General features: G+C 43.0%; 2 protein-coding genes across 2 annotated transcripts in view; both read right to left on the bottom strand.

Annotated features, from left to right (window-relative positions):
• LOC111963502 (metastasis-associated protein MTA1) overlaps positions 1–4,007 on the bottom strand; it is a 15,213-nt gene extending 11,206 nt beyond the window's left edge. The window contains exons 1-4 of the mRNA XM_023986986.2: positions 3,944–4,007; positions 2,982–3,099; positions 2,023–2,125; positions 738–837 (exon numbers count right to left, since the gene is read on the bottom strand). Coding sequence (XP_023842754.2) covers positions 738–773 — 36 coding nt within the window. The 5' untranslated portion in view covers positions 774–837; positions 2,023–2,125; positions 2,982–3,099; positions 3,944–4,007. The remainder of the gene's footprint in view (positions 1–737; positions 838–2,022; positions 2,126–2,981; positions 3,100–3,943) is intronic.
• The window catches only part of LOC111963069 (metastasis-associated protein MTA1-like), a 66,929-nt gene continuing 54,516 nt past the window's right edge, over positions 2,019–14,431 (bottom strand). The window contains exons 5-8 of the mRNA XM_070443304.1: positions 9,333–9,465; positions 4,327–4,354; positions 2,982–3,099; positions 2,019–2,125 (exon numbers count right to left, since the gene is read on the bottom strand). Of these exons, the coding sequence (XP_070299405.1) occupies positions 2,019–2,125; positions 2,982–3,099; positions 4,327–4,354; positions 9,333–9,465 (386 nt within the window). The remainder of the gene's footprint in view (positions 2,126–2,981; positions 3,100–4,326; positions 4,355–9,332; positions 9,466–14,431) is intronic.

The raw sequence follows: 14,431 nt of genomic DNA, 5'->3' as shown, positions 1-14,431 counted from the left end.
GTTTGGGATGAATTGGACTGCAGAGTAAAGGATACGCAGGCAACAAGTGCTCAGCATATGTGGGAACTCTTTCAAGACTGTTGGAAAAGCATTCTTCATGAAGCTGGTTGAGAGAATGCCAAGAGTGTGAAAAGCTGTCATCAAGGCAAAGGTTGGCTACTTTGAAGAATCTCAAATATATTTGGATTTGTTTAACGCTTTTTTGGTTACTACATGATTCCTATGTGATATTTCATAGTTCTGATGTCTTCACTATTATTCTACAATGTAGAAAATAGTCAAAATAAAGAAAAACCCTTAAATGAGTAGGTGTGTCCAAACTTTTGACTGGTACTGTATATGGATGTGTGTTGTGAGCATGTTGTTTTCATGTATATGGATGTGTGTGTTTGTGTGTACGCTGTAGCTCGGAGGCCTGTGTTCCATGTTTATGTATGAGGTGCAGAATTGGGCCAGAACATGGCCACATGGGTCGTCTGGGGCCGCTGAAGCCTGCTCGTTACTGATACTCAGACACACACACGCAATATCACACACACGCTCAGTCACACAGAGATGCCCCATACACGCACACAGACACACATGCGCATGAATGCACCCACTCACACCCGCTACTGAAGCTCCCAGCATACCCCTAGGCTAACAGCAATCCTGCCGAGCACTCACCTCTGGCCTGACCCTGACCGTACCTAGGGCAGTGGGCAATGTGTGTATGTGTGTATGTGTGTGTGTCTTACCAGGGTGATGTCTCTAGAGGCAGCAGCAGCACTCATGTGAAGACTGGGCTGCCGGACAGAACTACTGCAGTCTAGAGCCCGCGCAAAGGTACCCACTGACCTGAGAGACAGAGGAATGGAGAGAGGAAGGGGGAGAGAGGGAGGGGGAAGGATGAGAGAGACAATGGGGGGAGAGACAAGGAGGGAAAGAGCGAGGGAGAGACAAGGAGGGAAAGAGATGGGGGAGAGAGACAAGGAGGGAAAGAGAGAGGGAGAGAGACAAGGAGGTAAAGAGATGGGGGAGAAGAGAGAGATAATCAAAGAGGAGCTTATCGTGTGTAAACCCTCCATATTTTTTCGATATGACAACATAGTGCAGAGCTAAGAGGAACGGGTGTTTCAATAAACCCTCCACCTCCCATCACAGGGACCAGTCTTCAAACCCCTCACCCTCCCATCGAACCAGTCTTTCTAAACCCTCCACCTCCCACCCAGACCAGTCTTCTAACCCCTCCCACCTCTTCAACCAGACCAGTCTTTCTAAACCCTCCAACCTCCCACCAGACCCAGTCTTCTAAACCCCTCACCTCCCATCCAGACCAGTCTTCTAACCCTCCACTCCACCAGACCAGTTCTTCTAAACCCCTCCACCTCCCACCAGGACCATCTTACTTATCCCTCACCTCCACCAAACCATCTTCTAACGCCCTCCACTCTCACCAGACCCAGTCCTTCATAACCCCTCCCCCACCAGACCAGTCCTTACTCAGACCCTAAACCTCCACCAGCACTCTAACCTCGACAGTTCCTTCTAAACCCCTCCACCTCCCACAGACCGTCTTTCTAACCCCCCACCCCCACCAGACAGTCTTCTAAACCTCCCACCAGACCAGTCTTCTAACCCCTCCAACCTCACCAGACCAAGTCTTCTAACCCCTCCACCCCCACCAGACCAGTCTCTCAAACCCTCCACCAGACCAGTCTTCTAACCCCTCCACCTCGCCACCAGAACCAGTCTTCTAACCCTCCCACCCCCCCACAGACCAGTCTCCTAACCCTCCACCAGACCAGTCTTCTAACCCTCCTCCCACCAGACGTCTCTAACCCTCACCCCCAAACCAGTCTTCTAACATCCACCTCTCACCAGACCAGTCTTCTAACCCACACTCCCACCAGACCAGTCTTCTAACCCCTCCACCTCCCACCAGACCAAGTCTTTCTAACCCTCACGACCAGTCTTCCTAACCTCCCACCATAGTTTAGAGCCACAACCTCCACCATAGCCCACCGGACCGGAGCCACTTACCTAGCCACAACCAGGAACTGGTCGATCTGTTTCTCTGTGAGGGGACTGCTGGGGTCCCACACCTTCTCCTCCAGCTTGGCCAGGTCCCTGCCATCCTCCTCACCTGGAGGTCCAGTTGGCACAATTACGCATTAGAAACCAGTTAGCACAGTCACCCCATACAAACCAGTTAACACAGTCACTGTTAGAAACCAGTTAGCACAGTCACCCGTTACAAACCAGTTAGCAGTCACCCCTTATAAACCAGTTAACACAGTCACTGTTAGAAACCAGTTAGCACAGTCACCCATTACAAACCAGTTACAGTCACCCAGTCTGCTACACTACACCAACCTGACTAAACCGCCCTGTGGGTATTTAAACTAAACTTATGACGGTGCAGTAAAGTGAGGAGACAGACGTGCCCTCTGGCTCTCCATCAGTCTTGGTGTGATGTGGTTCTCGTTCCTCATAAAACTTGCTTGTAGACACATCCACACACTTTGACATAATGTTATATATCCTGCCCTCTGGCCCTCTCAAACATTATTGGTGAGAAATGACTTCTCACTAAAACTCACACTTTGATTCACACTTTGACATAATGTTATATATCCTGCCCTCTGGCCCTCTCAAACACTATTGGGGTGACATGGCTCTCACTAAAACTCACACACTCTGACTCACACACTCTGATTCACACTCTTTGACATAACGTTGCATAATAGTTTCCAGTGCAGTGTGATAGACGCCCATGCCCTCCCACTGACTGCGCCCTGAGATGAGATAGGACCCTGCCTGCAGTACCAAAGAGAATACTAGCCAAGAGGCTAATCTACAGGCTAGCGTGACACATTTTGCTATGGGAAAGGCTAACAGTTCAGTCTTTCGTATGAGTGTCTTTGGCATACGTACCCTAATTGCTCCTGTAAGTCACTCTGGATAAGAGCGTCTGATAAATGACTAAAATATAAATGTACCCTCTTTGAGGAAGTCTGTGATGTCTGCCTGGTACTTGTTCCCCACCCTGATCTCYCCTTTATCAGCCAGAAGAGTCTTCTGCTGGGGGTCGTAGACCAGGGAGTAGAAGAACGCATCCTGGAGAGAGGGATGGCGAGAGGGATGGAGAGGGAGGACAAGAGAGAGGGACAGATAGGGGGGAGAGAGGGATGGAGAGGGAGGTGAGAGGGATGGGAGAGGGATGGAGAGGAGGACAAGTAGAGAGGGACAGTAGGGAGGAGAGAGGGATGAGAGGAGGAGAGAGGGGTGGAGAGGGAGGACGGAGAGGAATGGAGAGAGAGATGGAGAGTGGAGAGAGGGATGAGAAGGGAGGAACAAGTGAAGATAGGGAGGAGAGAGGGATGGAGAGAGGATGATGGAGGGGAGGAGAGAGGGTGGAGAAGAGAGATGGAGAGGGAGGAGAGAGGGGATGGAGAGAGAGATGGAGAGGAGATGGAGAGGAGAGAGATGGAGGAGAGAGAGATGGAGAGGATGGAGAGAGAGCAGAGGGGAGGAGGGAGAGAGGATGAGAGAGAGATGGGGAGAGAGTTGGAGGGGAGAGAGAGAGAGGGAGAGAGGGATGGAGAGGGAAGGACAAGAGAGAGGGACAGATAGGGAGGAGAAGGGATGGAGAGAGGGAGAGTTAGAGAAAAGGATTGAAGAGTTGAGTGGGGCTGTGTGTGTATGTGTGTAGCAGCTAGTCTCTCGTCTTCTTTTCATTACTTGGAAAAACTGTGAAACGACATTCTGGTTCAACACACTGAATTATTAATCCAGCATCAAAGACACACACCATTAATTATATATAGAGTACATTTAGACAGTACATCCGATTCTCCATCCAGCAGTTCTAATGTGAGGACAGTGGTGTGTGGGGGGGGTGGTGAGAGATTGAGAGTCAGTGAGAGAGAGAAGGGCAGTGTTTGAGAGGTGAGCCACATACCTCTCGGTCCAGATAAGGACTTCAGAGCCTCCGTCTCGTTCAGCAGAGTGACACAGCCTTCCCCTGAGATTACCACACACACACACACACACACACCACACACACACAACACACACACACACACACACACACACAAAGTCAAGAATACAACTTCGACTATACATCGTTAATTATATGAATGAAGCAACAGTACAGCCTATATTAGGGGTGGTAAGGTTCACCAAAACCCATGGTTTCGGTAATATTCACGTTTTGGGTCATGGTTCGCTTTCGGTACACAAGTTTCCCACTAGTAATTACCAGTTTGAGGCGGAATTTACCACGTCCGTGTGGTAATTCACTCCACTTTGGCTTACACGCCTAGTTCAAGTGCATATTCGTACTTGCTGGCTCTCATAATAGGGGGCGTATCTGTACACGTACATCTCCCACTCTGGGGTAATGTGATGGACTGTCACTGATAAGCAAGCACACCAAAGTGCATTGGCCATTCCATTGAAACCTGTCGCATGGTTCGCTTTATAGAGGAGTAACATACCTGTTATGTGATGGGTGGCCGAAGGGAAGTTCTTAAGTGCTCAAAATCTTTCATGAAGGGCTGAAAACCCGTTTATTCTCACCACCGAGAATGGACGCATATCCGCGCGATATAAACATAAGATTGTTTGAAATATAAATATTAGCGCTAACGCCCTCGGTACATCTTTCTGGTATTTTCTTTCGGCCCGTTTACACGTACAGTGCCAAGGGCCTATCTACTGGTGCTGAGAAACGCAAAATGCGAGATTGTAACGAAGCCTGAGGATGCCCTCCAACTCTGGTTTTATACGGGGACCGCAACACGAGCCATCAATAAGAAACTGTTCTCCGGCTCGCCTCAAAAAGGATCGGCGTTTGAAATGTGCAGCTTTAAGATGAAAATGTTGATTTACGTTACATAGGCTGTAGTTTGTTTTAACGGATATGCCCGAAGAAAAAAACGTCACCTCAGATTTACTCAAGAGGCATAGCTTTTTTAAAATGTATTATGTATTCATTAAGATTCACAGTGCGGATTGATCAGAGATCCCAAACGTTTGTTACGATATGTGTACCGTTACACACCCAGCCTATATGTGTTCCCAGCCGTGAGAGGAAGAGTCGTCTATTTTCCAGGCAGCGTTAATACAAAAAGGGAATATAGCCGTACCTGAAGTGTGTAGCTAGCTGGTATAAAGGTGTACCTTGGGTGACTACTGGTTAGTACAGGTATATATGTATGGGTAGTGATCTAGCTGGTTTAGTAACAGGTATATAATGTAGTGGGTAGTGACTAGCTGGTCTGTACAGTATTAATGTAGTGGGTAGTGACTAGCTGTTTAGTAACAGGTATATAATGTAGTGGGTAGTGACTAACTGGTTTAGTAACAGGTATATAATGTAGTGGTAGTGATAGCTGGTTTGTAACAGGTATATAATGTAGTGGGTAGTGACTAGCTGGTTTAGTAACAGGTATATAATGTAGTGGGTAGTGACTAGCTGGTTTATAGTAACAGGTATATAATGTATGGGTAGTGATTTAGCTGTTTAGTAACAGGTATAAATGTAGTGGGTAGTGACTAGCTGGTTTAGTAACAGGTATATAATGTAGTGGGTAGTGACTAATGGTTTAGTACAGGTATATATGTAGTGGGTAGTGACTAGCTGGTTTAGTAACAGGTATATAATGTAGTGGGTAGTGACTAGCTGGTTTAGTAACAGGTATTATAATGTAGTGGGTAGTGACTAAATGGTTTAGTTACAGGTATATAATGTAGTGGGTAGTGACTAGCTGGTTTAGTAACAGGTATATAATGTAGTGGGTAGTGACTAGCTGGTTTAGTAACAGGTATATAATGTAGTGGGTAGTGACTAACTGGTTTAGTAACAGGTATATATGTAGTGGTAGTGACTAGCTGGTTTAGTACAGGTATATAATGTGGTGGTAGTGACTAACTGGTTGTACAGGTATATAATGTAGTGGGTAGTGACTAGCTGGTTTAGTAACAGGTATATAATGTAGTGGGTAGTGACTAGCTGGTTTAGTAACGGTATATAATGTAGTGGGTAGTGACTAGCTGGTTTAGTTGTAGGTATATAATGTATGGGTAGTGACTAGCTGGTTTAGTAAAGGTATATAATGTAGTGGTTAGTGATAGCTGGTCTAGTAACAGGTATATAAGTGTAGTGGGGTAAGTGACTAGTGTGGTTTAGTAACAGGTATATAATGTGTGGTTAGTGACTAGCTGGTCTAGTACAGGTATATAATGTATGTGGGTAGTGACTATAGCTGGTTTAGTAAAGTATATATATGTAGTCGGTAGTGACTATAGCTGGTCTAGTAGCAGGTATATAATGTAGTGTGGTTAGTGACTAGCTGGTCTAGTAACAGTATAATAATGTATGTGGGTAGTGACTAGCTGTTTTAGTAAACGGTATATAATGTAGTGGTTAGTGACTAGCTGGTCTAGTAACAGGTATTAATGTAGTGGGTAGTGACTATAGCTGTTTAGTAGCAGGTATATAATGTAGTCGGTAGTGACTAAGCTGGTCTAGTAGCAGGTTATATAATGTAGTGGGTAGTGACTAGCTGGTTTAGTAACAGGTATATAATTAGTGGGTAGTGACTAGCTGGTTTAGTAACAGGTATATAATGTAGTGGGTAGTGCTAGCTGGTCTAGTGTAGGTATATAATGTAGTGGGTAGTGACTAGCTGGTCTAGTAACAGGTATATAATGTAGTGGGTAGTGACTAGCTGGTCTCGTAACAGGTATATATATGTAGTGGGTAGTGACTAACTGGTTTAGTAGCAGGTATATAATGTAGTGGGTAGTGACTAGCTGGTTTAGTAACAGTATATAATGTAGTGGGTAGTGACTAGCTGGTTTAGTAACAGGTATATAATGTAGTGGGTAGTGACTAGCTGGTTTAGTAACAGGTATATGAATGTAGTGGTAGTGACTAGCTGGTTAGTTGTAGGTATATAATGTAGTGGTAGTGACTAGCTGGTTAGTAACAGGTATATAATGTAGTGGTAGTGACTAGCTGGTTTAGTAACAGGTATATAATGTAGTGGGTAGTGAATAGCTGGTTTAGTAGTAGGTATATAATGTAGTGGGTAGTGACTAGCTGGTTTAGTAACAGGTATATAATGTAGTGGGTAGTGACTATAGCTGGTTTAGTAGTAGGTATATAATGTAGTGGTAGTGACTAGCTGTTTAGTAACAGGTATATAATGTAGTGGGTAGTGACTAGCTGGTTTAGTAAAGGTATATAATGTGGTGGTAGTGACTAGCTGGTTTAGTAAAGGTATATTATGTAGTGGGTAGTACTAACTGGTTTAGTAGTAGTAGTGACTCTAGTGTCTAGTAACAGGTATAATGTATGGTAGTGACTAGCTGGTTTAGTAACAGTATTAATGTAGTGGGTAGTGATAGCTGTTTAGTAACAGGTATATAATGTAGTGGTTAGTGACTAGCTGGTTTAGTAACAGGTATATAATGTAGTGGGTAGTGACTAACTGGTTTAGTAGAGGTATATAATGTAGTGGTAGTGACTAACTGGTTTAGTAACAGGTATATATGTAGTGGGTAGTGACTAGCTGGTTTAGTAACAGGTATATAATGTAGTGGGTAGTGACTAGCTGGTTTAGTAAACAGGTATATATGTAGTGGTAGTGACTAGCGTTTAGTAACAGGTATATAATGTAGTGGTAGTGACTAGCTGGTTTTAGTAACAGTATATAATGTAGTGGGTAGTGACTAGCTGGTTTAGTAACAGGTATATAATGTAGTGGGTAGTGACTAGCTGGTCTAGTAACAGTATATAATAGTGGGTAGTGACTAACTGGTTTGTAAAGGTATATAATGTAGTGGGTAGTGACTAGCTGGTTTAGTAACAGGTATATAATGTAGTGGGTAGTGACTAACTGGTTTAGTAGCAGGTATATAATGTAGTGGTAGTGACTACTGGTTTAGTAACAGGTATATAATGTAGTGGGTAGTGACTAGCTGGTTTAGTAACAGGTATATAATGTAGTGGTAGTGACTAGCTGGTTTAGTAGCAGGTATATAATGTAGTGGTAGTGACTAACTGGTTTGTAGCAGTATATAATGTAGTGGTAGTGACTAGCTGGTTTAGTAACAGGTATATAATGTAGTGGGTAGTGACTAGCTGTTTTAGTAACAGTATATATGTAGTGGGTAGTGACTAGCTGGTTTAGTAACAGGTATATAATGTAGTGGGTAGTGACTAGCTGGTTTAGTACAGGTATAATGTAGTGGGTGTGATACTGTTTAGTACAGGTTATATGTAGTGGGAGTGACTACTGGTTTAGTACAGGTATATATGTAGTGGGTAGTGACTAACTGTTTAGTAACAGGTATATAATGTAGTGGGTAGTGACTACTGGTTTAGTAGCAGGTATATAATGTAGTGGGTAGTGACTAACTGGTTTAGTACAGGTATATAATGTAGTGGGTAGTGACTAACTGGTTTAGTAACAGGTATATAATGTAGTGGTAGTGACAGCTGGTTTAGTAACAGGTTAATAGTAGTGGGTAGTGACTAAGCTGGTTTAGTAACAGGTATATATGTAGTGGGTAGTGACTAGCTGGTTAGTAACAGGTATATAATGTAGTGGGTAGTGACTAGCTGGTTTAGTAACAGGTATATAATGTAGTGGGTAGTGACTACTGGTTTAGTAACAGGTATATAATGTAGTGGGTAGTGACTAACTGGTTTAGTAACGTATATAATTAGTGGGTAGTGACTCAGTGTTTAGTACACAGGTATATAATGTAGTGGGTAGTGACTATGGTTTAGTAACAGGTATATATATGTATGGTAGTGACTAACTGGTTTAGTAACAGGTATATAATGTAGTGGGTAGTGACTAGCTGGTTTAGTAACAGGTATATAATGTAGTGGGTAGTGACTAGCTGGTTAGTAACAGGTATATAATGTAGTGGGTAGTGACTAGCTGGTCTTAGTACAGGTATATAATGTAGTGGGTAGTGACTAGTGGTTAGTAGCAGTATATAATGTAGTGGTAGTGACTAGCTGGTTTAGTAACAGGTATATAATGTAGTGGATAGTGACTAACTGGTTTAGTAGCAGGTATATAATGTAGTGGGTAGTGACTAGCTGGTTTAGTACAGGTATATAATGTAGTGGGTAGTGACTAGCTGGTTAGTAACAGGTATATAATGTGTGGTATGACTAGCTGGTTTAGTAGTAGGTAGTGCTCTAGTGGCGGGACAGGAACAGCTCTCGGTGTCTCAGCTGGTGTATGGGTTCTGTGATGTGTGTGTGTAGCAGTATATAAGGTGTGATGGATGAAGGGAAAGGTTGTGACAGTGTCATGGTGTACCTGATGTGTGTAGCGGGTAGTGACTCTAGCTGGCGGGACAGGAACAGCTCCCGGTGTCTCAGCTGGTGTTTCTGTTTCTCTGGCAGGTCAACTGGGTTCAACTCTGGGTTCTCCATCTCCTCCTCCATCTCTCCTGGATAGGGGTCAGAAGTCAAACACACTAACGTTAGTTTGGCGTGCGCACACACACACACACAAAACGGGTGCACACACAGAGACAGACACACACACAGTTCAGCATCTCCTCCATCTCTCCTGATATGGGTCAAAGGTAAATACTCACATTTGGTTAGCTCAACTGAGTTTTCACGAAACCAGTGGAATCTTGCCACACACACGAAWWWWTTTWTTTWWWAAATAAATAATATGGTTAATGTGTTAGAACAGTTAAGTCCCATCTACACAGAACTAAAATATAAACACAACATGTAAACTGTTGGTCTCACGTTTCATGAGCTGACATTTTAAAAATCCCATATGCACAAAAAGCTTACTTCTCAAGAAAGAAAAAAATGCTACAAATGTGTTTCTATCCCTGTTAGTGAGCATTTCTCCTTTGCCAAGATAATCCATCCACCTGACAGGTGTGGTATATCAAGAATCTGATTAAACAGCATGATGATTATACATGCATCAAGCACCCCAGAAAAGTGCAAGAAATTGCCCAAGTTAACATATGTAGCCGCAGAAACAAGGTTCATGAAGTCAATAACATGCTAGTAACACATGATATTCATATTCTGACTATCTCTGAAACTCACTTAGATAATACCTTTGATGATACAGTGGAAGCAATACATGTTCCGTCCCTATATGCTGCTCAAAGTCTGCTGTCAATTTGTTTACAGTAAAATAGCATTGTATCTGCTCAAACACCAATCCAAGGGGATTTAACCGTTTTTACAGTACTTTCATAATGGGTGCATGCTTATCAGTAACTGGAATAAGCAATTTCATAAATGTGTCCAGTGCAGCATCTGACTGCTCCTCATTACACACCCACAGACCAAAATATTATTTATATCATCAACATAAGAATCACTACACAACTTATTGTATGACCTCTTATACACTAATTAGGCCCAGCCTTTGAACTTTGTTTTCCTCGATATGGCTATTATATTGTGATCACTACATCGATGGATTTGGATACTGTTTTAAAGGACATTTCTGCAGCATTGTAAAGATGTGATCAATACATGTTGATGATTTCATTCCTATGCTGTTTGTAACTACCTGGTAGGTTGACTGATAACCTGAACCAGGTTGCAGGCACTGGTTACAGTTTGAAACTTTTTCTTGAGTTAGCAGCTTGATGAAAGCCAGTCAATATGGAAATCACCCAGAAAATGACTTCTGTTTATCTCATACATTATCAAGCATTTCTCACACATTATCCAAATACTGACTGTAGCACTTGGTGTTCTATAGCAGCTTCCCACCAGAATGGGCTTTAGGTGAGGCAGATGAACCTGCAGCCATATTACTTCAACAGTATTTAACATGAGCCCCTCTCTAAGCTTACAGGAATGTGGTTCTAATATAAACGCAACACCGCCCCTTGGCATTTTGTCTTTTCGGTAGATGTTATAACTATGTATTGCTTCCACTGTATCACAAAGGTATTATCTAAGTGAGTTTCAGAGATAGTCAGAATATGAATATCATGTGTTACTAGCATGTTATTGACTTCATTCGGTGAGGCAATTTCTTGCACTTTTCTGGGTGCTTGATGTATGTGTAAGATCATGCTGTTTAATCAGATTCTTGATATACCACACCTGTCAGGTGGATGGATTATCTTGGCAAAGGAGAAATGCTACTAACAGGGATAGAAACACATTTGTAGCATTTTTTCTTTCTTGAGAAGTAAGCTTTTTGTGCATATGGGATTTTTAAAATGTCAGCTCATGAAACCGTGAGACCAACAGTTTACATGTTGTGTTTATATTAGTTCTGTGTAGATGGGACTTAACTGTTCTAACACATTAACCATATTATTTATTTAAAAAAAAAAAAAATTCGTGTGTGTGGCAAGATTCCACTGGTTTCGTGAAAACTCAGTGAGCTAACCAAATGTGAGTATTTACCTTTGACCCATATCAGGAGAGATGGAGGAGATGCTGAACTGTGTGTGTGTCTGTCTCTGTGTGTGCACCCGTTTTGTGTGTGTTGTGGTGTCGCACGCCAAACTAACGTTAGTGTGTTTGACTTCTGACCCCTATCCAGGAGAGATGGAGGAGGAGATGGAGAACCCAGAGTTGAACCCAGTTGACCTGCCAGAGAAACAGAAACACCAGCTGAGACACCGGGAGCTGTTCCTGTCCCGCCAGCTAGAGTCACTACCCGCTACACACATCAGGTACACCATGACACTGTCACACCTTTCCCTTCATCCATCACACCTTATATACCTGCTTACACACCACACAGCAGAGAAACCCATACACCAGCTGAGAACACCGGGAGCTGTTCCTGTCCCGCCAGCTAGAGTCACTACCCGCTACACACATCAGTACACCATGACACGGTCCACCTTCTTTCATCCATCACACCTTATATACGTTAAATGTAAATGTAATATACCGCTACACACGCACATCAGAGAAACCCATACACCAGCTGAGACACCGGAGCTGTTCCTGTCCCGCCAGCTAGAGTCACTACCCGCTACCACACATCAGGTACACCATGACACTGTCACACCTTTCCCTTCATCCATCACACCTTATATACCTGCTACACACACACATCAGAGAAACCCATACACCAGCTGAGACACCGGGAGCTGTTCCTGTCCTGCCAGCTAGATCACTACCCGCTACACACATCACGTACCCAGACACGTCCACACCTTTCCCTTCATCCATCACACCCTTAATATACCTGCTACACACACATCAGAAAACCCATACACCAGCTGAGACACCGGCGAGCTGTTCCTGTCCGCCACCTAGAGTCACTACCCACTACATTATATACCTACTACTAGACTAGCTAGTCACTACCCACTACATTATATACCTGTTAGTAGACCAATTAGTCACTACCCACTACATTATAGACCTACTACTAGACTAGCTAGTCACTACCCACTACATTATATACCTGTTAAGACCAATTAGTCACTACCCACTACATTATATACCTACTACTAACAGCTAGTCACTACCCACTACATATATACCTGTTACTAGACCAGCTAGTCACTACCCACTACATTCATGTTACTAGACCAATTAGTCACTACCCACTACATTATATACCTGTTACTAGACCAGCTAGTCACTACCCACTACATCATGTTACTAGACCAATTAGTCACTACCCACTACATATTATACCTGTTACTAAACCAGCTAGTCACTACCCACTACACTATATACCTGTTAGTAGACCAATTAGTCACTACCACTACATTATATACCTGTTACTAAACCAGCTATAGTCACTACCCACTACATTATATACTGTTACTAGACCAATTAGTCACTACCCACTACATTATATACCTGTTACATAACCAGCTATAGTCACTACCCACTACATTATATACCTCATACTAAACCAGCTAGTCACTACCCACTACATATATACATCTACTAAACCAGCTAGTCACTACCCACTACATCATTTACCTGTTACTAGACCAGCTAGTCACTACCCACTACATTATTTACCTGTTACTAAACCAAATTAGTCACTACCCACTACATTATATACCTGCTACTAAACCAGCTAGTCACTACCCACTACATTATATACCTACTACTAAACCAGCTAAGTCACTACCCACTACATTATATACCTGCTACTAAACCAATTAGTCACTACCCACTACATTATTACCGTTACTAACCAATTAGTCACTACCCACTACATTATATACCTGTTACTAGACCAATAGTCACTACCACTACATTATATACCTGTTACTAAACCAGCTAGTCACTACCCACTACATTATATACTGTTACTAAACCAGCTATAGTCACTACCCACTACATTATATACCTGTTACTAAACCAGCTAGTCACTACCCACTACATTATATACCTACTACTAAACCAATTAGTCACTACCCACTACATTATATACCTGTTACTAGACCAATTAGTCACTACCGACTACATAATATACCTGTTACTAGACCAATTAGTCACTACCCACTACATTATATACCTACTACTAAACCAGCATAGTCACTACCCACTACATTATATACCTGCTACTAAACCAATTAGTCACTACCCACTACATTATATACCTGTTACTAAACCAGCTAGTCACTACCCACTACATATATACCTACTACTAAACCAGCTAGTCACTACCCACTACATTATATACCTGTTACTAGACCAATTAGTCACTACCCACTACATTATATACCTGCTACTAAACCAGCTATAGTCACTACCCACTACATTATATACCTGCTACTAAACCAATTAGTCACTACCCACTACATTATATACCTGTTACTAAACCAGCTAGTCACTACCCACTACATTATATACCTCATACTAAACCAGCTAGTCACTACCCACTACATTATATACCTACTACTAAACCAGCTATATCACTCCACTACATTATATACCTCATACTAAACCAGCTAGTCACTACCACTACATTAATACCTACTACTAAACCAGCTAGTCACTACCCACTACATTATATACCTGTTTACTAAAACCAGCTGTAGTCACACTACCCACTACATTATATACCTACTACTAAAAACCAATTAGTTCCACTACCCACTATATTTTATACCTGTTACTAGACCAGCTATAGTCACTACCCACTACATTATATACCTCATACTAAACGACCCTGCCTCACGCAGGAAGCGGCGCAGGTCCTAATCCAGGCACTTGTCATCTTCCCGTCTGGATTACTGCAACTCGCTGTTGGCTGGGCTCCCTGCCTGTGCCATTAAACCCCTACAACTCATCCAGAACGCCGCAGCCCGTCTGGTGTTCAACTTTCCCAAGTTCTCTCACGTCACCCCGCTCCTCCGCTCTCTCCACTGGCTTCCAGTTGAAGCTCGCATCCGTTACAAGACCATGGTGCTTGCCTACGAGCTGTGAGGA

This window comes from Salvelinus sp. IW2-2015, linkage group LG4q.2 (assembly GCF_002910315.2).
Source record: "Salvelinus sp. IW2-2015 linkage group LG4q.2, ASM291031v2, whole genome shotgun sequence".
In the NCBI taxonomy this organism is placed as follows: Eukaryota; Metazoa; Chordata; class Actinopteri; order Salmoniformes; family Salmonidae; genus Salvelinus; species Salvelinus sp. IW2-2015.
The sequence above is the reverse complement of the archived record's forward strand: the minus strand, read 5'-3'. Positions and strand labels throughout refer to the sequence as shown.